The 27,716-nt window shown below is 40.2% G+C and overlaps 1 protein-coding gene across 1 annotated transcript in view; it reads left to right on the plus strand.

The window, feature by feature from the left end:
* Nucleotides 1–27,716, plus strand: part of LOC145354519 (ligand-dependent corepressor-like) — a 97,247-nt gene that overhangs the window by 43,562 nt on the left and 25,969 nt on the right. Inside the window, exon 6 of the mRNA XM_080205954.1 lies at nucleotides 4,638–4,737. Within this exon, the coding sequence (XP_080062080.1) occupies nucleotides 4,638–4,737 (100 nt within the window). The remainder of the gene's footprint in view (nucleotides 1–4,637; nucleotides 4,738–27,716) is intronic.

Here is a 27,716-nt window from a genome sequence, read left to right on the forward strand (position 1 = left end):
TGATTCTTGGTCTATGTTGATTTAGGCTGAATAGGGTTTAAGTTTTTAAGTTAAGGAGAAGAATCTTATTCCTGACTGTAGTCTAATGGCCCTGATAAAATATTTGTGTGATGATCAAGTGAGAACACAGTGGGACTTTATATATGCAAGTTTTTGTTTCATTTACAAGGAAGTATGTTCGCTTGAATAGACTGCCATTATTCCTGATTATGCTCAATTGTGTTGGTGTCATGCATAGACATCCGTATCCAGCCAACATTTATGTGGCTAGCATGAGCTGAACCAGACATGTCTTATATGATAGTCATGATAATGAAAACATATATAAATGGAAATAATTCAAGTGATGGGACTTTGACAACCAGGTTTGATTCTCGGCTTGGGTCACTGTCTGTGCAGAGTGTGCATGGGTTTCCCTGGTTGCTCCGGTTTCCTCCTGCAGTCCGAAAGATATGCTGGTTAGGCACATTGGCAATGCTAAATTCTCCCTCAATGTACCTGAACAGGCGGCAGAGTGTGGCGACCTAGGGATTTTCACAATAACTTCGTTGCAGTGTTAATGTAAGCCTACTTGTGCCACTAATACATAAACTTAAACTTAAAAACACTGTTAGATTGTCTTGGGAAGAAAGATTATTGTTAAACTATCTTGAAAACAAGCGTTTTTTCTAGTTTATATGGATGGCCACTCAGTTTTAATATGTCTCTCCAATGTATGATCTGAGGCCAAGAGTAAACCTCTGGCATATTTTCTAATGTGTTAGCTGAAAATAACCAAAAGCAAGTTGGTTAGCTTGAAGCTTGAACTGATCAATCTTGTTCAAGTGCATTGTTAAATCTTGGGAACCTTATTTTGTAAACTAATTGATGTCCATTGCACATCTGAAGTTGAAAATTCCAGCTTCCTATTTTGTCCTGGACAAAACAATGTTTTATAAAAGAGATTTGCTTGGGCAATGAGTAATATTATGCAGACTTGATGACTTTTTAGGACTTTTGTTCTTTATGGAGTTCCATAGAGAGCATCTGTATGGAGCAGATAGATTTGCTTACAGGCTGAGCAGATATTAAAAACTACAATGAATGCACAGCAAATAATGGAGACAAGTGGCCTTTTCTGATGTGAAATATATGTTAATCAACTGAATCCGAGATGAATGCGTCAGTTATTAGCTGCTTTCACCTGCTGTTATGTCAAATTTTGTCTGATTATGCTTCTGTATAATGCATTAAAATGTTACGTAAAGGTGGTCTGTAAAGACAGATTGTTATATTACAGAAACACCTACTTTGATTATAACTAACCCTTTCCGTGCTCTAATGGATTAATCACTTTTTGAGCCTTAATTTGTATAGAGCTATTGTGTGATAATTATTAGTGGAGGCTTTGTTTGAAATATTGAAACTGTTCAATCGTTTCCAGCAGTGTAATGTAAGAAGGGATGTAAGGGATGTTCCACCACATTGTTTTAATCGATTTGTAAATGCAAGTTGTTCAAGTACATTCTTATCCAAAGGTAAAGGAAAACATGGCAAATCTGAAACAGGAATGGAACTGTTTCATCAATCTTTTTATAAATGTTTATACATTTCTGACACTTTCTATCTGTAGCCCACTTCTGAGTAGATATATTTTTCTTGCACTGATAAATTTACCTGGAGTAAGAAGTTTTTAGTTGGTGGAGTTTGGCTGTTTGTCTCTGGAGTGATGTTATTTTCCAAATCAAACTTCTTAAAAAAATGCATATATTGATCTAAGCTGTGTTTTCAAAATACAGTAAGCCCTTGTTTTAAGCTGTAGTTGCATTCCTGGAAATTGTAACTTTAAGTGAAACAACTATTGTTCTCAGTAGGAATCAATGTTCAAGTTGGAGTTGCATTCTGTTGATTATTTTTTACCCAGAAATAACGATATCCATGTGTGTGTAGCATTGTGCATTCCTAGCTGAAATAACTTGCAAAATAAAACAAATCACTAAGTATAAAATAAACCCTGTATAAATTCAAATTAGATAGCACTCAACAGCCTCAAGACAATTTAAAATATCCAATTTCACTGCTAGGCTGATAGGCTTTTCTTGCTTCCTTTGCAGCAGCAGACACTACCAGCCCTTGCTGGACATTTCTGGCTCATGTTTAAAAGTAATTTAAAAGTCCCACCATTGCTGACACCTTAAATTTAAATCCAATTTTTGGCTTGGGAAAAAAAAGCAACTCTGGCTTTGGATGCCTCTGGTTTTAAATTAATGTTACCTTGAATACAGCTTCCTTAATAATGACACTGATAGGGACACAGGACCTGTAGTTATGTGAAGGAAACTGATGTGCAATGACGCATGATGTGATGTGCTGTGCGATGACAGAGAGGGCGATGAGGCATGCTGTGTGATGACATGCAGTATCTAGTGACAATGGGTGGTGATGACCCATGCCCCAGTGAAGACAAGCGGCAATGATCAGCAATCGTGTGCATGCAAGAAAAACTGACAGTATTGTTGCGAGCAAGGTGATGGCACAGAACAACTCTAAAGTGGAAGTCGTAACTTAATCAGGGAAAATGGACCTAAAACAAAATTAACTTTAAAACAAGAACTTGCTGTAATCTGTTCTCATCTATGAATCTGAATCAATATTTTTAGAGTTAAAAGTGTGCTTGATGCGATCCCTAGAAGTACAAAGATACTCTTTGGTATTTATTCTAAACAATCAAAATCACTTTTTCTACATAGTTTAATAGCTACTCGTATGTATTGTATTTAAGATGAAGAGTGGGTCTTAGGTTCCCAGAAACTTCATTATTAGTTTTTGTTTGAAAGTATGAAATATATTAAAAAAGAACTTGTATTGCACACTTAATATGACAGTCCTCTCAAAGAAAAATCTCCCAAGCATACTAACACTTATCAAACAGAAGTGACTTTGTTGCCTTGAGCATCTTCACAGAAAGGAAGATGGATGGGTTTTTGAAGATTTTCGTCTGGTGAGGTAGCCGGAGCCAGGGGATCAGCAGGTCACCCAAAGCTTTACTTCAAGGATGATTGCAATTATGAGTTGGAGGTCATTAACATCAATGTGTCACACCTGGGAAACACCAACTAGTGACCAGGAAATGGTGCCATCATGATGATCAATGGTTGTAATGACTTGGCAATAGATGTCAATACCAAAAACAACAATCCCCAATGACAATTGATAACTACCTCATATGCGGCACTTATGGTAGAACTTTCTTCTCATAAAGTGGTCTTTTCCACCATCAGTAAAAATGCAACATATGAAACTTATTTCCAAAGGATTTTCTGCATGTTCATTATCTTACATAGATGGATGGTTGCTGATTGAACTTGCTTCACATCTGTTTGAACCTTAACCAGCTTCAAGGAAGAACTAGATAGATTCTTGTCAACAGATGGGATGCTGAGTAATTCAAAATATACGAAGGGAATACTGTGGATGGGTAGGGTAATTGAACTGAATAGTTTCATGCACCAGAAAACATCATTGTGTTGAGAATGATCAGGAGGGCAAAGAGAGATTCAGAACAGAGTACAGAATGGTAAAACCTAATGGTGAGGGATTCTTTGAGTAGCTATAACAACAACAACTATTGGCATATTACCTTTAACGTATCAGCAGATTAGGAACAGGCTAACTTGATTATTTTCAAAAATAGTGACAAAACAGGTACAGAAAACTAAAATGTTGTTTTTCCACTATCCTGTGTGAAATGCTAGAATTTATGATGGAGAAAATTGAGGAATTGTCTATTCAGTCAAAACTTAGTAAATAGAATCATGGATCAAAAAAGGATGAACCTCTTTCCCATTTCTAACTGTTACCCTAAGTCTCCAATGAAAAAAAGCCACATGTGTACCTGGAATTTCAAAGGCACCTGATAAACCTCCACTTTAAAAAGTAATTAAACTGAAACAATGGGATTTTAGGATAAATCCTTATAGAAAACAGAGCGTACATTTTGAAGAATTATTTTTGGGAGTTTGTGAAGTATTTAGTGGGTAGCCAAGGATCAGTTTTGAGATTTTTACTATTTCTAATTTGGAATCCCAGCTAAATTGCGGCAGTATTATGGTGCTCTGTTTTAGGTAATCAGGATAATATGGGTAATTTTGCATAGTTGAACTGGAATACAAATTGGGAGAAGGAAAATTGCACAATATTTCCACATACTTTTGGAATGTATTTATTGAAAAGTGTTGAAAGAGGAAGAACCATTATATAATTAGGGAACAATTTTGAGTGTTGATAGCAGGTCTGGTTTCTGAAAACGGTTGCTTCGTTAGAAAGGAGACAGGCACTGTCTCCTTTAGAAAAAAATTATCAGGCTGCAATAAATTTACCCCAGGAACAATTCCATTCTAATGTTTGGTTACTATTAACTTTCTAGAATTGAAATTGTGGAGTTTTTGATGGGATTAGCTAGTTTATGAAACAACCATGAAGCTGTCTTGTGCAACTGTGTGTGTTTCACTTGAAATGAAGAATTAGTTTTTTATCTCTTGCTCATTTAATTTTCTTAGTATCTTAGACAGACATGTAGGCAGTTCCAAAAAATGTACACCCACTCCAGCACCAATCTGTCAGTCTGGGCTTTTTGACATCTGTGTTTCCTTTTCCAGATGGAGTGCTTGATCTGTCAACTAAGAAAAATCCTTGTGCCAGCAATGTTTCCACAAGCAAATCCCTGAGCTGCTCCACATCTACTATTCTAGCCAAAGGGTATGTATGAAGTCTGCCTTAAATTACATTCCCCCGTCTTTTAAGTACTCCCTTTTTATTTTTAGTTTGCATTCGGTTATAACTAAGAACTACATGAACGCTAGGTGTTTCTTCTGTACTCTTAGTTAAGGTTTTCTCACAATGGAACAAGTCAACAATGGAACAAGTACAAGATGTGAGTGGGGAAGCAAGGGATGAAAGTAACTCACTAAATATGGCAAATCAAATGATTTATTACCTTTTTATCTTTGTGAAGTAACATTTTGTTTCCTTCTGCTTTTGCAGAGGCAGTTAGTTTTGATAACTATGGGTATTTGCTTGATGATATAGTTCGTTGTGATAGAGTCATCTATAGAATGGTCCTATTCCCCGTTTAGACTTGATAAACAGAAATTTTACATATGGCTGTTCTTCAGAGTTCTCTTTGTGAACAATCTCAAGAATTGTTCTGTGGACATTATTTCAGGCCATTTGAACTCGTTCATCAGGTTGCAAAAAACAATCTAAGTAACATAAAATGCACCTCCATAATAATGTTGTGGAGGGAAGCAGAAGCTGTAGTGTTTGACTGGCTTCTGTTTGTAATGATATGTATAAGGGTTTAGTCTAATTGATATTGTCTACATAATATATGGACCTATCGCAGCAGAGTATTTTCTGCAGCTCTTTAATTACATAAGACTTGTCTTCATTTTTGTAATGTATGCTTTTCTATAACTTTACTGATGCTAAACATTTGTAGTTATACAATCATCTGTCTGAACGTAACATGCAGGACTTAGCAATGCACTGCAGAATTCGAAGAAACATGAATTCCGAATTTGTTTGATGTAAGCATTATAAGCTTTTTAAAGTATACAATTATTTGATTTCATTAGAATGGAAAATGTAAACTAAATCCATCCAAACACCAATGAATTCAATGAACAATGAGAATATACATTCAAGAATTAAGCTGTCCCTCAGTCCTTTCTAGACCTTTTGAAATGGCATTTTTTTTGTGGGACTAACCATGAGCAACTGGGGTTATCTACACTCCTGGTAATTTCCAGGAGTTGCTAGGAATTAAAAGTTAATACCCTGCATAGTGCAGAAAATGATAAAGAATTGGGGGAGAGTAGGGAATCAGGATAAGATTGTGCTGGGAAAGAGGGAGATGAGCGTAGGATTTGGGAGGACTGAGGATGAGAAGGCAAACTGTAAATGAGGTAGTATGAGAGTAGCAACATTTCCTGAAGAGCCTAGAACAGCAATAGCAACTTAGTGTGATCAGGATTGAAAGCAAATCAGCTAGTTAGGACAGCATGTTGGCACAGTGGTTGGCACTGCATCAGGGACCCGGGTTCAATTCCTGGCTTGGGTCACTGTCTGTGTGGAGTCTGCACGTTCTCCCGTGTCTGTGAGGGTTTTCTTGGGTGCCCCAGTTTCCTCCTATAGTCCGAAAGACATGCTTGTTAAGTGCATTGGCCATTCTAAATTCTCCCTTAGTGTACCCGAACAGGCACTGGAGTGTGGCAACTAGGGGATTTTCATAGTAACTTCATTACAGTGTTAATGTAAGCCTTTTGACACTAATAAATAAACTTTGAATCCATTAACACAGGAAGTAATCGATGGCAAAACATTGAATGTATTCGAGAGGTGGCTAGATATAGCACTTGGGGCGAATGGGTTCAAAGGTTATGGGGGAAAAAGCAGGATCAGGCTATTGAATTGGATGATCAACCATGATCGTAATGAATGACAGAGCAGGCTCAAAGGGCTAAATGGCCTCCTCCTGCTCCTATTTTCTACGTTTCTGTTAGTGGGTGAGTGAGATTTGGGGATTTCACTGTGGTTAAATGTGTACAAAAAATAAGGATTCCTGTGAGAAGATCAAGAATTTTAAATAATCTGGGGGAGAATAGAGTTACAGGAGAAAGAATGGGTGTATGTGGGTTTGAAAGGCTGCTTCTTGCACCATGATTTCCATCATTCTATGAAAACCTTTTCCATGTTGTAGTATAGAAAAGTTGATGCTGAACTGAGTTTAGAACAATGTACTTTTGAGAAGTTTGCACAATCTTTTAGTTTGGTTTACCTTGGTCCATAACAGCTGACTTTGACATTTTAAGTCTAAGCACAGATCAGCTCTGACTGAGGCTTCCATTCAGAGTTGTCACGTTTATGCACAACCTGAGTCCCAGGGAGAGATGGAGCAACAATAGCAGATACAACATAAACAAAATGTCACATGATCAAAGCTTCATGGATATCTAAAACCAGAAATGGAAACTCCACTGCTAGTGCCTGAGTGACACAGTAGTCTATTTTAATATGGAAATCTAGGTCCTATGATGCATATCAGATCCTGAGTGTCATTTTAGGGTTCAATTGGATGCAATGTGAACTGTTCACTTATGCAGTTTCATCTTGTGCTCCAGCTGAATAAGAACTCAGAGTATAAATTCTTTATAAAAGCAAATTACTGCGGATGCTGGAATCTGAAACCAAGACAGAAAATGCTGAAAATTTTCAAGAGGTCTGGCAGCATCTGTAAGGAGAGAAAAGAGCTGGCATTTCAAGTCCTGATGACCTGGAAAACTTTGACAAAGGGTCACCTGCATTCGAAACATCAGCTCTTTTCTCTCCTTACAGATGCTGCCAGACCTGCTGAGATTTCCCAGCATTTTCTCTCTTGGTGTAAATTCTTTACTTAGTTTTGTGAGCGCATTTGCTCCACTGGGTTCTATTTAAAATAATTGGGACCAAAACTGCATATGTTCCTGAGAACAGATCTCCGCTTACCCCGTCCCATCAACTTTCTGTTTTCTGGCCCTGAAAATTGGTCAAAGTGCCTGATATTGCTGCAGTTCAGCACCAGCAGTTTAACTGGGGGGGCTTGTTCACCATATCCAACCTGTTGGCTTTGTGTTATTGTGCTGCCAGTCCTCAGGTTGGACTGGATCTTTCATTGACATAAACTCACAAGACTTCTTGACAGCATTTATCACACCTCTAACAATCAAAAGAATGAGGGCAACAGATGCATGGAACCAATTTTTTAAGTTCCACTTCAAGCCATGCGCCATCCTTGCTTGGAACTATATCACTGTTTATTGAATGTCTTGAATCAAAATCCTGGAACTTTCTCCCTAATAGCACTGTGGGTTTATCTACATTGCATGAACTTCAGTTCAAAAAGGTGATTCACACCACCTCAATGACAATAAAAGGATGAGTAAAAAACTTCGGAATATGGCTAATCACTGATAACCCTATTATTGACTTTATTTTTAAGAAAACCACTGCTTTTATACAAAACATCAAAATAATGGTAGTTTGGGGAGAATGTTGTCGTGATTCATCAGCTTCTTGTAGCCAGAAAAAATTGAGATTAATCCTTGTGTTCTTAGTGCTGTGCTAGCAAAGCTGAGTAAATTCTGCAATTATTTTGGATTGTGTTTTGAACCTTTCTGGCATTCATTTTCAATACTATATCACATAGAATTTTTAAAAAATGCTTGTCTAATTACTAGTGAGTAAATGCAAAAATGAGTATCACTGAAACCATGGAGACAGGAATGGCTGTGGTCAATTCTCAGTCCATGTTACGAACTGATCTCAGTGGGGTAGTAGTGAAAGAACTGTTCAAATTCAGTGCCCATGGGTTGGGGAACAGTGCCTCTTCTTTCTGCTGTTTCCTTAAACAAAGGGAATTATTGATCTGATTCCAATTGTATTTAAAATGCTTTAAAAGTATGATTTGCATTTATCGCACTTTGTCATGACAGCATTGACGTTCTCTTCCAAACTCTTTGTTTGCTAAAATAAGTTCCCTATATTACAGCAATCATGAATTAAATTTCAAAAGGATTTCATTAGTTATGATGTGATTTAGGTTGTTCTGAGGCTATGAAACAGACTATGTAAAATGCAAGTTCTTCGTTTTAACCGCATAGCTTTGTTTTTGAATCCTTCAATTTACTCATGAAAATGCCATCAAAGTTGGCTTGTGAAGTTTATTGTGAAGGATGTGGACAAGCCATTTGAAATGGACTGCTTTTTGTCATGGATCACTTGTGACCTTTATTCTTGGTACAATAAAGGCCAATAACTAATTTTACCACTTCTCTGAAAGAAATAGTACCATATGTTACCTGTGGCAAGACATTGAATAGACTGATTGTAATCAGAGGTTAAGTAAATGAACAAAGCCCATGCCTGCTGCAAAAATATAAGAGTCTAGAGCATTAATCTTTTGATTTCAGGGTGAGGTGTTTTCTTGCAGAGTACATTGCTTTTTCTGGTAATGGCACTTTGTAAATCATTGCAGTTCTGTATTCCAGAGGTCCATGAACATTACACAGTGTAAAATTTTAATAGATTGATAAACTTGACTACTGTATTTTGGAAAGAAGTTATGAATAATGTAAATTTAATATTAATGACTTTAAGTCACTATTGGATTCACAGTATTTCCATGGTGTTAGTGTACTATCTTATTGTAGGTTTTAAAAACATATAAAAAAATAACTCCCAGGTGCTGTGGACAGGATTTTCAGAGAGGAACTGGAATCAGGAAAGTTCCTGACTTTGCAACTTGTCTGTATGAAGGATACCCTTGCCCTTAATGTTTTCTTTCCAGGGAAGTGTGGGTGATGTGGAATCTAGCCTGCTGCCCCCTACAGCAGGTCTGAGGGAGAAATGAAGATGGATGGAAGGAGAGGCTGGAAGGCTCACTTCAGTTTAATGGGACATCTGTTCAACTGTAGTGATGAACGTTAGGCCCACAAATCCTCAAACCACCTGCCCACTCATTCCATGTGCCCTTCATGTCTGTCATACCCACTAAATTCGCCTTGCCCTGCTCCATGCATTCTCCATATCCATTCTTTCACTATCCACTATTTACAGAAGTAATACTGAAACAGATAATAAGCAGAGGCTTTGAAAAGATTTTCTGAAAATATGACTTGGTTTACAACCTAGGAAAGTGTCAATCAGATAGCTATTCACAGCATCAATGTAAGAAACCTTTATCCACTTAAAACCCTTTAATCTTGTGTACATAGACACGTAGGAAGTGAAAAAAGTTCTACAAAGAAACAGAAGATTATTACAAGGTAATACAGATGTCTATCAAACAAATCTCTCACTGCTGTCTGCAGCTTTGTAAACGTTGTTTGCTGAGATCTAAGTGGATTAACCATTCTTGGAATTCAGCCAAGCATTCATGACAAAGCCACTGTTCAGCCTGCTTTTCTTGGTATAGTTGCCATCACGGAAGGGGGGGATGGAGATGATGCTGACTGTGGGCTGGCTGCCAATACCATTATCCCACACCAGTGAGAATTGCTTGAAATGAGCCTGGAATCAGGAATCCCAGATTTGGGTACCCCCAACATTTTTATAGGGCTCCCAGGATGACACAGCTTCGCGAAAACCCAGGCCAAAATGTTTGGTGTTATCTTTTAAAATAACTTTTTTTCCTCCCAAAACGTTACTTACAGGCTTTTACTATTAAGGGTGAAATAGGTAAGCCATGATGATGCCAGTCTCTACTTCCTTGTTGCTCATTCGGACTGATACTAACAGACCTGAAACTTTGGATGTGTTTTATTTTTAAATAACCTCCAAACTGTTCCCACTGATTAAATTGATTACTGAATGGAATGGACAGGTTGGCACTGTCGAATAGCTCTTTAACAAGTTTTTGAAAATATGTTTCATTAAAATGTTATTTTTTAATTGCTCTTTTCAATGGTGATGATTTATAGGTAAATACTTCAACTTAATAAACATTCTTTAGGTGAGACTTTAATCCAAGGAACAGTCAACCTTTCAGTTGGATGTTAAAAGTTTCATGGAAATATTTGAAAAACAGCTCAGAGATCCACAAAGAACTATCATCAAAAAATAATTATTCTGATCATTTATCTTATTGCTTCTTGTGGATTCTTGCTAACATTGAAATCTTTGCACTTGCCTATATAACAATACTTTGGAAAATGCTTTTACACTTTTGAAAAGCAGTATATTAATGTAAGTATTAATTATATTGCTGTTATAAAGTACTTGTTCATTTGAGTTACTACTGTTTTTAATATGAAAATACAATTATTTTATTATAATCTTCCAGCACTTCAGATAGCAACATATAACAGCATTAAGGCATGTGTATCATGAGTGCAGACATAGGCTTCCTGAGAAGTATTTTCATTCAATGTTTTGTTTTTAATTAACTTCGGTTTAAACTAAGTTTATTTCAGTAATAAAACACGTGTTGTTAATGATGTTCATAATGCCCTAACTATGTTAGGGGTTGTGCTTTTTCCACAAAAAGATAAAGCTGTGGCCTGCACATGTAGATCAAATTAACAATAACAGATTTATTCTGGGACCTCTTACCTGTACAGAGCATTAATAAACAACAGCCTCTGCAACACCTTAACTACAGCATAAAGTTATTTAATAAGCCACTCTATAATATCCCTCCCCCTTCACTTCTGTAGTCATGACAACAAATGTTTCTGGAGGTGATGACAAATCATAGTTCTGTACTATTGCTTTAAGAGTAATGCATGTGAACTTTGGGTAGCCTCATGAATAGTATTTCTGCAAGATGCCAAAAAGCTATTCATATGATGTGATAACAAATCTTGTTCTTTTGTAGCTTTTAATGAATGTTTCAAGGATTGTACAAATCCTTCAGACAATCCATTGGTTGATGGAGATAAGGTGTGAATTGTATATACTGAATATCACTTACTTTGAGATAATGAAGTAAGCTGTGAACTATTATCGTTAACAATCAGTTCCAGTTTACCAAATGTTGCAAAAGTTTTCTTTAGTTTTTCAAGTTTGTTCAGATGTAGTAGATCCATGATGACAACATTTGGCCAATTTGAGTATGCGTCAGTTATGACTAAGAGTATACAACCCTCAAGTGGACCAGCAAATTCTGCATGCAATCATTGCCATGGCATCTTAGGTCACTCCCAAGAGTGTAAAGGTGACAACGATAGTGTATTTCTTCTTTGTGCATACGATTAACACTGTCCCTGCTTATTCTTCAATCTGAGCATTCAGACCTTTCCACCAAAAGTAACTACGTGCTAATTCCTTCATCTAGACTGTATCAGGACATTGTTCATGTAGTTGCTCAAGAACTTTTCCACACAAACTAGGAGGAATGATCTCACGCATTCCCCACAACAGACTACCACCTTGGATGGTCAACTCAAGCTTTCTTGACACATATGGTTTAAAATCAGTGTGTGTATCATGCATTCATAAGAACATAAGAAATAGGAGCAGGAGTAGGCCATTTAGCCCTTCGAGCCTGCCCCGCCATTCAATAAGATCATGGCTGATCTGAAGTGGCTCAGTTCCACTTTCCCGCTTTCTCCTCATAACCCTTAATTCCCTTGTCTGCCAAAAACCTATCTACCCATGTCTTAAATATATTTAGCGAGGTAGCCTCCACCACATCAAATGGGCAGAGAGTTCCAGAGATTCACCACCCTTTGAGTGAAGAAGTTCCTTCTCAACTCCGTTCTAAACTGCCCCCCCCCCCTAATCTTGAGGCTGTGCCCTCTAGACCTGCTGTCCTTTCTGAGCAGGAAGAATCTCTCTACCTCTACCCTATCCATCCCCTTCATTATCTTATACGTCTCTAAGATCCCCCCTCATCCTTCTAAACTCCAATGAGTACAAACCCAGTCTATTCAGCCTCTCTTCATAGTCCAACCCCTCATCTCTGGTATCAGCCTAGTGAACCACCTCTGCACTCCCTCCAAGACCAAGTGTGGCGACCAAAACTGCACACAGTACTCCAGCTGCGGCCTCACCAGTGCCCTGTACAGTTGCAGCAAGACCTCCTTGCTTTTATATTCAATCCCCCTCGTTATAAAGGCCAGCATCCCATTTGCCTCCCTGATCACCTGCTGCACCTGCAGGCTGGGTTTTTGCGACTCATGCACAAGGACCCCCAGGTCCCTCTGCACCGTAGCATGCTGCAGCTTTTTGCCCTGTAAATAGTAATCCCTCCTACTATTATTCCTACCAAAGTGGATAACCTCACACTTGCTAACATTGTACTCCATCTGCCAGGTCCTCGCCCACTCGCTTAGCCTATCTAGACCCCTCTGCAGACTTTCCACACCCTCCGCACAATTTGCTTTTCCACTTATCTTCTTGTCATCAGCAAATTTCAACACCCTACACTCAGCCCCCTCCTCCAGATCATCTATATATTCCAGTGATTATTCCTTTCAATACCAAATCCATCACCTTCCCCTAAAGGATATTTCTGGTATGTCTCTGGACTTGAGAAGCTGGCACAGGCAAATGATCTTCTAGCTAAAAATAAAGAATATTCGCAAAACTAATCTCAGTAGGTAAGGGTAAGCATGATAATGCATCAGCATGGCTGTAGTCAGAGTAGGCAAGGCAAAACCTATTGGTCGTTCTTCTCCCAAACTTGTGAAATGACTGCCCCTGCTCAATAAGGTGAAGCATTGCAAGAAAGCAGGTATGGTAGCTTCCAATTAAAATGAACCAATACTTCAGACTTGTAAAGCATTTTTGACAGCCTTGTTCACTTTATCATATTCTGTTGTCCAGTCATGTGACACTTTCACACACAGTAAATTATGCAATGGCTTCAATAATATAGCTAAGTTAGGAACACATTTACCATAATTATTTACTAATCTTAGAAGGAAGCTCAATTATGTCACATTCGTTGGACATGGTATTTATAAATAGCATTCATCTTTTTAGGTGCTTTATATCGGCCTTTATTATCAATAACGTGACCCAAATACTGGACTAACATCGGGATAAAGCCATACTTTCTTGATGCGCGGACCATATGCACGAAGGTGTTCCAGTGTTACTCTTGTTCACTTGACCCTGTAATTAGAATATCATCTAATATTGTAGACCAGAGAGACAGCTTAAAATCTGATCCATTAATTTTTGGAATAGGGCTGGTGCAGATGTTATCCCAAAAGGTAATCTTTATAATGAAAAAGACTGTGTGTAATGATTCAGTGGTTGCATTCATCAGTAAATATGCTTGTGAAAGATTTATCTTTCTGAATTTCTGCCCATCTAATAACCTAGCAAACAAATCTTCAATTAAGGGAAGCATATATTGATCACACAACAATGGCTTTATGGTTATTTCCAAATCATCACAAATGTGAACGGAATCATCTGGTTTCATAATGGGTATGATGGGTGTAGCCCAGTCACTCATTGTAACTGGCTTTAACACACCAGTGTAACAAGTCGCACTAATTCTTCTTTGATCTTGGGATGAATTGCATGTGGCACTGCTCTTGCTTTGAGACACTGGTTGTCTGTTAAGCTTTATCTTGAGTTTCACTTGAACTCCCTTGATTGAGCCAAATGTCTCTTCAAATACACTCTTTTGTTTATTCAGAAGGTGCAATAACTCTGTTTTAGCATTGATTAATCTCCATATAGCATAGCTAGCACTCCAGTTAAGTTTATTTTCTCCAACCATGATTTCCCAAATAGAGTTGGAAAATCACCATGGTCCACATAGGCAACTTCACTGTTTGCCCACTCAACTCTACCTTTGACCAGAATGTTACTTTTTAATGGCACAATCTCTTCCCTGTATGTCCTGAAAAATTACATCAGCTGGTTTTAAAAGAAGCAGCTTCAGATTTTGTTGGTATGTAGCCTCAGAAATTAAAGGTAAACCAGCACCAGTCTCAACTTCCATCCTAATAGATTGTCCACTTAAGTTTGGAATCATCCAGTGTTTATTGGATTCACCCTAGTTGGAGCTCTTCATCATATTTCTGGACATCCTGTTCTTCTTAGTTGTAATTTTTCTCTTCCATATTCTGAATTCTTTTTGTGGAATGCAATGTGTTTATTTCTTGAAGGTGTCCAGATTATTTTGAATATTCTACTCAGGGGAAACTGGTTTAACCCAACAAGCTCTTGCAATGTGGCCTCTTTTGCCATTATCCTTGCTGCAGTATTCAATTGCTGAATGGCCCATTATGGGACATTTATGACATGCTTGTTGCTGTTTTGGCTTCTTACGGGCATTTACCAACTTGTGGCTCTTCATTCCTGCACCAAATTATGAAACCGCTTTAGCAGCCAGTTCCATTGATGACACTGGTTTCTACATTTGTCTTTAAAGTCAGAAGCATGTTCATTAAGCAATCTTCTTTGGATAGCCTCAATTTGGAGACCACAATCTCGATGATTGTGAAGAGGATCTTCTAATGACTCACCAAACTCAATGTTGTACCAGACTTTTCAAGGTTACCAAGCACTGAACAATGCTTTCACCTTCCACTTAATTCCTTCAGTTGAACCTGAAACCATTTTGTCTTAGTGTAATGTCTTCAAGGTTTTTCAAAAGTCATTACAAATTTGGTTCCTGGCTTTGCTGGATGACCATCATGTGGAGATGCAGGCCTTGGACTGGGGTAAACACAATAAGAAGTCTCACAACACCAGGTTAAAGTCCAACAAGTTTATTTGACAGTAAACCCACAAACTTTCGGAACAAGCTGGATGAACCAAGCAGTGGAGAAAATTGAAAGCTTTTCTTCCAATTGTTCTGAGAAAGGCTGGTACGAGAAACTAGTTTGCAGTTTTATTTGCTTTGGTTGATTTATTATTGTCACGTGTATTGGTATGCAGTGAAAAATATTGCTTCTTGTGTGCTATACAGACAACGCACACTGTTCATAGAGAAGGACATGAGAGAGTGCGGAATGTAATATTACAGTCATAGCTAGGGTGGAGTGAAAGATCAGCTTAGTGCGAGGTAGGTCCATTCAAAAGTCTGATGGTAGCAGGGAAGAAGCTGTCTTTGAGTTGGTTGGTACCTGATCTCAGACTTTTGTATGTTTTTCCCAACAGAAGAAGGTGGAAAAGAATATGTCCTTGATGTGTGTGGTCCTTAATTATTTTAGCTGCTTTTCCAACGCAGCGGGAAGTGTACACAGTGTCAGTGGGTGGGAGGCTGGTTTGAGTGATGGACTGGACTTTGTTCATGACCCTTTGTAGTTTCTTGCAGTCTTGGATAGAACAGGAGCCATACCAAGCTGTGATACAACCCGACAGAATGCTTTCTATGGTGCATCTGTAAATGTAGTGAGAGTCTTAGTGGACATGCCGAATTTTCTTAGTCTTCTGAGAAAGTAGCGGTGTTGGTGGGCTTGCTTAAAAGTTGTGTTGGCATGAGGGGACCAGGACATGTTGCTGATCTGGACATCTGAAAACTTGAAGCTCTCGACCATTTCTCCTTTGTCCCCATTGATGTAGACAGGGGCATGTCCTTCACTATGCTTCCTGAAGTCGATGACAATCTCCTTCGTTTTGTTGACATTGAGGAAGAGATTATTGTTGCCGCACCAGCTCACCAGATTCTCTACCTCTTTCCTGTATTCTGTCTTGTCGTTGTTTGAGATCTGACCTACAATGGCGTATCATCAGCAAACTTGAAAATCGAGTTGGAGGGGAATTTGGCCACACAGTCATAAGTGTATAAGGAGTATAGTAAAGTGCAGAGGACACAGCCTTGTGGGACTCTGGTATTGAGGATGATTGTGGAGGAGTGTTGTTGCCTGTCCTTACTGATTGTGTTCTGTGGGTTAGGAAGTTTCGGATCCAGTTGCAGAGGGAGGAGCCAAACCACAGGCCATGGCATTTGGAAATGAGTTTTGTAGGAATAATGCTTGTACAAGGTACTGAAAATGCTCTGCATAGGAATTCCATGATTCATTTTCTTCATTGAAAGGTGCCGTGGACCCTAATTGCCCTGCCATTTCTTTTGCAGGCACTAGCGACTTGAGACTGTTCAGTAGATTTTTTGTTACTGTCTTCCCAATACTCCCCTTTTCAGCCTGCAAACCATTGACTTGATATTTTCTTTTCAAATGATGCCAGCAGTCCAGCAAAACATCCCTATTTTCATATATGCCAGATGCTGTGTGGAATCTCACCCTTTTGTGATTGGAATAAAAACCTACTTCTAAAACCACTCAGAGCTTTTTTTCTTACTTGAGTCTTCCTTCACTGGCACTTCAACCTTTAATTCTGTAGACCCATAATGTTATTTTTTTTCTTCTGCTTAGCATCTTTTCTCTATGTTCTTGATGAAATGAGATCCAGACTTCTCGCTGATTTTTTTTTTTGTAATGTTCTAACTATGTTAGGGATTTTAAGTTTTACACAAAAAGAAGCAGTTGCACATACAGAATCAAACCAACAATGACAGATTTATTCTAGGACCTCTTACTTGTACAGAGCGCAAACCGGAAGTAAAATGGCAGCCTCTGCAACACCCTCATGACATAACCATCAAATTATGTCATCAGTTCTTTAAATACATAACAGGGTTGGACTTCGTGAACTTACTGAGAGTAAGGACACTTAACTAACATGGTCACTTGTGGCCATGAAATATGAAATTAAATATTACACATTAGATATGGAGAATGATAGGTCTGTCCCAAAAGTTAATATTCTAAATTGGCCCAAGGCCAATTTTGATGCTATCAGGTAGGAACTTTCAGAAGTTAATTGGGGGAGTCTGTGGGAAGGAAAAGGGACGTCTAGTAAGTGGCTTGTTTTCAAAAGTGTGTTAATCAGGATTCAGGGTAAACACATTCCTCTTAGAGTGAAAGGCAAGGCTGGCAGAAGTTGGGAACCCTGGATGCTTTGGGATATTGAGGCCCTGGTCAAGGAGAAGAAAGAGGCACATGACATGCATAGGCAGCTGGGATCAAGTGAATCCCATGAAGAGTATAGGGGTGTAGGAGTAGTGTTAAGAGAGAAATCAGGAGGGCTAAAAGGGGACCTGAGATTGTTTTGGCAGATAAGGCAAAAGAGAATCCAAAGAGCTTCTACAAATACATAAAGGGCAAAAGAGTAACAAGGGAGAGAGTAGGGCCTCTTAAGGATCAACAGGGTAATCTATGTGCAGATCCACAAGATGGGTAAGATCCTAAAAGAATATTTCTCATCAGTATTTACTGTTGAGGAAAGCATGGATGTTAGGGAATTTGGGGAAATAAATATTGATGTCTTGAGTGTACATATTACAGGGAAGGAGGTGCTGGAAGTCTCAAAGTGCATCAAGGTAGATAAATCTTCAGGACCTGATGAGGCATATTCCAGGATATTGCGGGAGGAAATTGCGGGTCCCCTAGCCGAGATATTTGATTCATCAAAAGTCACGGGTGAGGTGCCTGAAGATTAGAGAGTGGCAAATGTTGTGCCTTTGTTTAAGAAGGGCTGCAGGGAAAAGCCTGAGAACTACAGGCCAGTGAGCCTCACATCTGTGATGGGTAAATTGTTGGAAGGTATTTTGAGAGACAGAATCTACAGGCATTTAGAAATGCAAGGACTGATAGGGACAGTCAGCATGGCTTTGTAAGTGGAAAATCATGTCTCACAAATTTGAGTTTTTTGAGGGGGTAACCAAGAAGGTAGATGAGGGCAGTGCAGTTGATGTTGTCAACGTGGACTTTAGCAAGGCACCACATGGTAGGTTGTTGCATTTGGTTAAATCTCATGGGATCCAGGGTGAGGTATCTATATGGATAGAGGGTGGTTATAGCGAGTTTTTCAAACTGTTCTGACCAGCTGTGTGCCTCAGGGATCAGTGCTGTGTCCACTGTTATTTGTCATTTATATTAATGATTTGCATGAGAATATAGGAGGCATGGTTGGTAAGTTTGCAGATGACAGTGAAGAAAGTTATCTCCAATTGCAGTGGGATCTTGATCAATTGGGCCAGTGGGCTGACAAATGGCAGATGGAGTTTAATTTAGACAAATGTGACGTAATGCATTTTGGTAGATTGAACTAGGGCAGGACTTACTCAGTTAATGGTAGGGCACTGGGGAAAGATACAGAACAAAGAGATCTAGGGGTACATGTTCATAGCTCCTTGAAAGTGGAGTCACAGGTGGACTGAGTGGTGAAGAAGGCATTCAACATGCTTGGTTTCATCGGTCAGAACATTGAATACAGGAGTTGGGACATCTTGTTAAAGTTGTACAAGACATTGGTAAGGCCACACTTGGAATACTGTGTGCAATTCTGGTCACCCTATTATAGAAAGGATATTATTAAACTAGAGTGCAGAAAAGATTTACTAGGATGCTACCGGGACTTGATGGATTGAGTTATAAGGAGAGGCTGAGTTATAAGACACTGGGTCTTTTTTCTCTGAAGCATAGGAGGGTGATGGGTACCCTTATAGAGGTCTATAAAATAATGAGCATAGACAAGGTAAGATAGTCAATATCTTTTCCCAAATGTAGGGGAGTCTAAAACTAACATAGGTTTAAGGTGAGAGGAGAGAGATACAAAAATGGCCAGAGGGGCAATTCTTTCACACAGAGGGTGGTGAGTGTCTGGAATGAGCTGCCAGAGGTGGTAGTAGAGGCGGGTACAATTTTATCTTTTAAAAAGCATTTAGATAGTTACATGGGTATGATGGGTATAGAGGGATATGGGCCAAATGTGGGCAATTGGGATTAGTTTACGGGTTTTTTTTAAATAAAAGGGCGACATGGTCAAGTTGGGCTGAAGGGCGTATTTTCATGCTGTAAACCTCTGACTTTGACTCTATATGAAACTAAGCAAATAGAATTACCAGACCAGGTACCATATTCCTTATCTGGCATCCCAAAATCCCGAAGGACCTGAAAATATGCTACATTTGAGGTTGGGCTACTGGGTCACAATTTGAATGAAACCATTTTATTCATTTTTCATGCCTTATTTTATGTATTATAAGTACATGCTAGGCCTTGGACCTAAAATCCCAAATCCGCCACAAGTCCTAGCCCAATCTTGCTTGGATTTGGGGTTCAGTACCTGTATTTTGTGAAAATCAAATGCAATTAGAATCATTGAATAATTACAAAACAGAGAGAGACCATTCAGCTCATTTGTTTCTGCAGATTCTCTGAGCAATTCAACTAACTTCACTCCTCTGGCTTTTCCTCCTGGCCTGCAGTTTCTTTTCAAGTAATTACACTTTTGAAAGCCACAACTGAATCTGCTTCCAACAGACTGTCGCAGAATGCATTACAGATTCCAACCACTTGCGACATAAAAAATGGATTTTCTTCATAGCGCCTCTGGCTCTTTTGCTAAGCACTGAAATCTTTGGTTTCTGGTTCTGTACTTTTCCAAAAGTGAAAACAGTTTCTCACTACTATTCTGTCCAGACCCCTCTTGATTTTAACCAACTTACCAAATCTTTCAACCTTTTCAAAGGGAAACAACCCCAGTTTCTCCAAGCTATCCAGATGACTGAAGTTCTTCATCTCTGGAATCATTCTTGTCAATCTTTTCCGCATCATCCTTAGTGCCTTCACATCTTTCCTAAAGTTTGGTCCAGTTAACACAATACCAGTGTTTGTAAAGATTCATCAGAACTTACTTGGCTTTGTACTCTATGCCACTGTTTATTAAGCCAGTATTCCATATACCATAATGATCGCTTTCTCAACCTTCCCTTCCATCTTCAATGATTTAATTTGATTTATTATTGTCGCATGTATTAGCATACAGTGAAAAGTATTGTTTCTTGTGTGCTATACAGGGAAAGCATACCGTTCATAGAGAAGGAAAGGAGAGATTACAGAATGTAGTGCTTCAGTCATATCTAGGGTATAGAGAAAGATCAACTTAATGCGAGTTAGGTCCATTCAATAGTTTGATGGCAAGCAGGGAGTCTGCTCTTGAGTCAGTTGGTACATGTAATCAGACTTTTGTATTTGTGCACGCGTATTCCCAGGTGTCTCTGTTCCTGCATCCCAGAATTGTACCCTTTATCTTACATTTTTTTCCTCATTCTTCCTATCATTTCTCTCTAATCCGCATTTAAATTCATCTGCCATATGTCTGCTGATACCAGCAACCTGCCTGTGCGCTCTTGAGCTCTATCATTGAATGGCGGGGCGGGCTCGAGGGGCTAGATGGCCTACTCCTGCTCCTATTTCTTATGTTCTTATGTATCCTCCTCTTTGCTTCACACTGAAAAGTTTTTTGTCATCAACAAAATTTAAAGGCTCCAATATGATGGGATTTGGGCTCTCAATACCAGACCATAATTCCAGGTATCTCTAGTGCAATAATATAATCATTATGATCTTTTTCCTGTATACACAAAGCAGAGACTTTATAGACTTCCCATCAGGAAATATAATTTAAGAAAGATTTTTAAATATTAAAATTGTGGGTTTTTTAAGCTATACTAGCTTCTTAAAAGTAATTTTGGAATGCAGTTTGGGATCACACAGTACATGTTTTCTGAAAGGATTGTTCACTCCAGGTACTAATGTATATGTATGATATTGGTTTAACGAGGTTACCCATTTAGAACATAAGAAATAGGAGCAGGAGTAGGCCATCTAGCCCTTCGAGCCTGCCCCGCCATTCAATAAGATCATGGCTGATCTGTCGTGGCTCAGTTCCACATTCCCGCCCTCTCCCCATAACCCTTAATCCCCTCTCTTATCAAGAACCCATCAACCCGCTTCTTAAAAATATTTAGCGAGGCAGCCTCCACCACTTCAACGGGCAGAGAATTCCAGAGATTCACCACCCTTTGAGTGAAGAAGTTCTCCTCAACTCCGTTCTAAACCGCCTCCCCTTTATCTTGAGGCTGTGCCCCCTAGTCCTACTGTCTTTTTTGAGCGGGAAGAGTCTCTCCACCTCTATCCTATCCATCCCATTCATCATCTTATACGTCTCAATGAGATCTCCCCTCATTCTTCTAAACTCTAACGAGTACAAGCCTAGTTTATTCAGCCTCTCCTCATAGCTCAACCCCCTCAACTCCGGTATCAGCCTAGTAAATCTCCTCTGCACTCCCTCCAAGGCCAAAATATCCTTGCGCAGGTGCGGCGCCCAAAACTACACACAGTACTCCAGCTGCGGCCTCACCAATGCCCTATACAGCTGCAGTAAGACCTCCCTACTTTTATATTCAATCCCCCTCGCTATGAAGGCCAGCATCCCATTCGCCTTCCTGACCATCTGCTGCACCTGCAAGCTGGGTTTTTGCGACTCATGCACAAGGACCCCGAGGTCCCTCTGCACCGTCGCCTGCTGCAGTTTTACGCCACGTAAGTAATAGTCCTTCCTACCATTCTTCCTACCAAAGTGGACCACCTCACACTTGCCAACATTAAATTCCATTTGCCATTTCCTGGCCCATTCGCCCAGCCTATCTAGATCCTTCTGCAGACTCTCCACACCCTCCGCACAATTTGCCTTTCCCCCAATCTTGGTGTCATCAGCAAATTTCGACACCCTACACTCGGTTCCCTCCTCCAGATCATCTATATAAATGATTTAATATGCTACCACTTTGCACAAGACCATACTTTCTTTCTTAGAATGGTGTATCTTCCCTAAACTAATCCACAGAACCCAGGCCAGACATAGAAACATAGAAAAACTACAGGCCCTTCAGCCCATAAAGTTGTGCCGAACATGTCCCTACCTTAGAGATTACTAGGCTTATTTATAACCCTCTATCTTACTAAGTTCCATGTACTTATCTAAAAGTCTCTTAAAAGACCCTATCGAATCCGCCTCCATCACCGTTGCCAGCAGCCCATTCCAGGCACCCACCACTGTCCGAGTGAAAAACTTACCCCTGACGTCTCTGTACCTACTCCCCAGCATCTTAAACCTGTCCCCTCTTGTGGCAACCATTTCAGCCCTGGGAAAAAGCCTATGACTATCCACTCAACCAATAAGATGTCTCAACATCTTATACACCTCTATCAGGCCACCCCTCATCTTTCGTCTCTCCAAGGAGAAAAGGCCGAACTCACTCAACCTATCCTCATAAGGCATGTTCCCCAATCCAGGCATCATCCTTGTAAATCTCCTCTGCACTCTTTCTATGGCTTCCACATCCCTCCTGTAATGAGGCGGCCAGAACTGAGCACAGTACTCCAAGTGGGCTCTGACCGGGGTGCTATATAGCTGCAACATTATCTCTCGACTCCTAAACTCAATTCCTCGATTGATGAAGGCCAGTACACCATACGCCTTCTTAACCACAGCTTCAATCTGCGCAGCTGCTTTTAGTGTCCTATGAACCCGGACCCCAAGATCCTTCTGATCTTCCACACTGCCAGGAGTCCTACCGTCAATATTATATTCTGCTATCCTATTTGACCTGCCAAAATGAACCACTTCACGCTTATCTGGGTTGAACTCCATCTGCCACTTCTCCGCCCAGTCTTGCATCCTATCAGTGTCTCTCTCCACCTTCTGACATCCCTCCACGCTATCCACAACACCTCCAACCTTTGTGTCATCAGCAAACTTACCAACTCATTCCTCCACTTCCTCATCCAGGTCATTTATGAAAATCACAAAGAGTAAGAGGCCCAGAACAGATCCCTGGGGCACTCCACTGGTGACTGACCTCCATGCAGAATATGACTCATCTATAACCACTCTTTACCTTCTGTGGGCAAGCCCGTTCTGGATCCACAAAGCAACGTCCCCTTGGATCCCATGCCCCCTCACTTTCTCAATTAGCCTTGCATGGGGCACCTTATCAAATGCCTTGCTGAAGTCCATACATCTACTGCTCTTCTTTCATCAATGTGTTTAGTCACATCCTGAAAAAATTCAATCAGACTCGTAAGGCATGATCTGTCTTTGACAAAGCCATGCTGACTATTCTTAATCATATTATACCTATCCAAATGTTCATAAATCCTGCCTCTCAGGATCTTCATCAACTTACCAACCACTGAGGTTAGACTCACTAGTCCGTAATTTCCAGGACTGTCTCTACTCCCTTTCTTGAGTAAAGGAACAACATCCACAATCCTCTAATCCTCCGGAACCTCTCCTGTCTCCATTGATGATGCAAAGATCATCACCAGAGGGTCAGCAATCTCCTCCCTCGCCTCCCATAGTAGCCTGGGGTACATCCCATCCGGTCCTGGCGACTTATCTATTGATGCTTTTCCAAAGCTCCAACACATCCTCTTTCTTAATATCTACATGCTCAAGCTTTTCAGTGTGCTGCAAGTCTGCACTACCGTCAAGATCCTTTTCCATAGTGAATACTGAAGTAAAGTATTCATTAAGTAACTCTGCTATTTCTTCCGGTTCCATACAAACTTTCCCACCGTCACACTTGATATGTCCTATTCTTTCATGTCTTATCCTCTTGTTCTGCATATATTTGTAGAATGCCATGGGGCTTTCCTTAATCCTGCCTGCCAAGGCTTTCTCATGGCCCCTTGCTCATCTTGTAATTTGTCATGGAAGTTGTAAGTGAGGGATGACCTGATAGAGGTTTACAAGATTTTATATTTTAATTTGGTTTCTGGGAGTATAAAATGCAAGGGATAAATCCCAGTGTTTGTACTGTTAATTTTATTTACCTTACACAGCAAAACTAATGAGGGGCAGCACGGTGGCACAGTGGTTAGCACTGCTACTTCACAGCTCCAGGGTCCTGGGTTCGATTCCCAGCTCGGGTCACTGTCTGTGTGGAGTTTGCACATTCTCCTCATGTCTGCGTGGGTTTCCTCCGGATACTCCGGTTTCCTCCCACAGTCCAAAGATGTGCGGGTTAGGTTGATTGGCCATGCTAAGAAATTGCCCCTTAGTGTCCAGGGATGCGTAGGTTAGTGGGCATAATATGTAGAGATATGGGGGTAGGGCTTGGGTGGGATTGTGTTCGGTGCAGACTCGATGGGCCAAAGGGTCTCTTTCTGCACTGTAGGGTTCTATGATTAACCAAACTCATCCATCCCCTCCAAAAATAAGAGTGGTACACCCAAAACTAGATCCCCCTGGTTGTTTTGAAAAATACAAGGGAAGATCAAGCAGAAAAAGAAAGTGTATGAGAGGCGCAAAGAACTAAGCACTGCAGATAACCTAGATGAATATAGGAAGTGCAGGGACAAAGTGAAAGAGGAAACAAAATCAAAGAGAGGACATGGAAAAAGATTAGCAAGTAAAGTTGAAGAAAACCCAAAGATGTTTTTATCAATGTACTAATGGTAAAAGGTTAGTTAAGGAACAGAAAACAGTGGAGCACAGGAACAGGCCCTTCGGCCCTCCAAGCCTGTGCCGATCATTGTGCCTGCCTAAACTATGCACTTATGGAGTCCATATCCTTCCATTCCCATCCTATTCATGTATTTGTCTAGATGCCCCTTAAATGTCAGTATCGTACTGCTCCCGCCACCTCCCTGGGCAATGTGTTCCAGCCATTCACCACTTTTTGTTAAAAAAAACTTGCTTTGCACATCTCCTCTAAATCTTTCCCCACGTGCCTTAAACCGATGTTCCCTAGTACTTGACTTTTCTACCCTAGGAAAAAGCATCTGACTATCCATTCTGTCCATGCCACTCATAATTTTGTAAACCTCCATTAGATTACCCCTCAACCTCAGTCATTCCACTGAGAACAAACCGAGTTTATCCAACCTCTCCTCATAGCTAATACCCTTTAGACCAGGCAACATCCTGTAAACCTCTTCTGTACCCTCTCCAAAGCATCCACATGCTTCTGGTAGTGTGGCGACGAGAATTGTACACACTATTCCAAATGAGGCCTAACTAAGGTTCTACACAGCTGCAGCAAGACCTGTCAATTTTTATACTCAATGCCCTGATCGATGAAGGCAAACATACCATATGCCTTTTTGATACCTTATCCACCTGCGTTGCCATGTTCAGTGATCGGTAGACGTGTACGCCCAGATCTCTCTGCTTGTCAATACTCCTAAGGGTTCTACCATTTACTGTATAGTTCCTACAGGCATTGGACCTTCCAAAATGTATGACCTCATATTTGTCTGGATTAAACTCATTTGCCATTTCTCTGCCCAAGTCTCCAACTGATCTATATTTTGCTGTATCCTCTGACAATCCTCTTCACTATCTGCAACTCCATCAATTTTTGTGTCATAGAGTCATAGAGATTTATAGCATGGAAACAGGCTCTTTGACCCAACTTATCCATGCTTTTTTAAAACCACTAAGCTAGTCTCAGTTGCCTGCATTTGGTCCATATCCTCCTCTATCTATCTTACCCATGTGACTGTCTAAATGCTTTTAAATATGTTGCCTGCAAATTTATGAATCAGACCAGCTACATTTTCCTCCAAGTCATTGGAACAACAAAGTCCCAGAGTTGATCCCTGTGGAACACTGCTGGTCACAGCCATCCATTCCAATACTTGGTCCGTATCCTTCTAATCACTCCCTGTTCATGTACCAATTTAGATGCTTCTTAAATGTTGCTAATGTGCCTGCTTCCACCACCAGCTCAGGCAGCGTGTTCCAGGCACCCATCACTCCGTGTGAAAAACTTCCCTTAAACTTATCCCCTCTCACCTTGAACCTGTGCCCCCTTGTTATTGACACTTCCACCTTGGAAAAAAGCCTCTGACTATCCACCCTGACTATGCCTCTCATAACTTTGTAGACCTCCATCAGGTCTTCCCTCAGCCTCTGTCTTTCCAGTAAAAACAATCCTAGTTTAGTCAACCCTTCCTCATACCAACACCCTTGAGACCAAGCAATATCCTGGTGAACCTTCTTCGCACTCTCCAAATCTTCCACATTCTTCTGGTAGTGGAGTGACCAGAACTGCACGCAATACTCCAAATGCGACCTAACCAAGGTTTTATATAACTGCAATGTGATTTCCCAACTCTTGTACTCAGTGCCCTGATTGATGATGCAAGAATGCCATGTGCCTTCCTACTCCCTTGGCCACCTGTGTTGCTACTTTTAGGGAACTGTGGATCTGCATGTCCAGATCCCTCTAGATATTAATGTTCCTAAAAGTGTTCTGTGATTTAGCAGTATGGTGGCGCAGTGGTTAGTGCTGCTGCCTCACAGCAACATGGACCCAAGTTCGATCCCTGGCTTGGGTTACTGTCTGTGCGGAGTCTGCAAGTTTTCCCCGTGCCTGCATGGTGCTCCAGTTTCCTCCCACAATCCGAAAGACATGCTGTTTGGGTGCGTTAACCGTGCTAAATTCTCCCTCAGTGTACCCAAGCAAGCCTGAATGTAGCGACTTGGGATTTTCACAGCAACTTCATTTCAGTGTTAATGTAAGCCTACTTGTGACGCTAATAAATAAACTTAAAACTTAATTCACACATAAATTTGATTCTCCAAAATTGAAAATGTAGGGACCTGTTAGAGATGAAGAAGGGAGCTTGTGTAAAGATGCAGAAGCTGTTTGGTTTTAAATTAATATTTTGTTTCCGTGTTTACAAAAGGTGATGCAGATTTAGAAGTTCGGGAAGAACACTGAGAGAATTTGGACAGGATAATCTAAAGAGAAAGGAAGTACTGGAAGGGTTGGAATCCTTGAAAGTTGATAAGCCACCAGGACCAGTTGTACTGTTTCTGACGCTGCTGAAAGAGTTCAGGGAGGAGATAGCAGATGCTCTGAGGATGATTTTCCTATCCTCACTAGATACAGGGGAGGTACCAGAGGACTGGAGAAATGCAAACATTATTTAAAAAGGGATTGGAGGAAATGCCAAAGAATTATAAGCTGGTGTTAGCCTTACATTGGTGGTGGACAAATAGTGGAATCAATCCTGAGAGGTAGGATTAACTAGAAAGGATGGATGTATCAGGGATGGTCAGCATGGATTTGTTAAAGGAAGATCTTGTCTTACTAATTTGATTGAATTATTTGAAGTGACAAGAAGCGTTGATGCAGTGCAATGGATATCGTGTACATGGATTTTAGCAAGGTGTTTGAGGTCCCACGTGCAGATTGGTCAAAAAGGTAAAAACCCATACGACATAAGGTAAAAACCCATACGACACAAGGTAATGTGGCAAATGAGCAAAAGTTGGCTTAGTAACAGGAAGCAAAGGATAATGGTCGATGGGATGTTCTTGCAAATAGAAAGTTGTTTCAAGTGGTGTTCCATGGGATTTATTGTTGG

Source organism: Carcharhinus amblyrhynchos, chromosome 17 (genome assembly GCF_965287045.1).
Source record: "Carcharhinus amblyrhynchos chromosome 17, sCarAmb.v2.hapA, whole genome shotgun sequence".
NCBI lineage: Eukaryota > Metazoa > Chordata > Chondrichthyes > Carcharhiniformes > Carcharhinidae > Carcharhinus > Carcharhinus amblyrhynchos.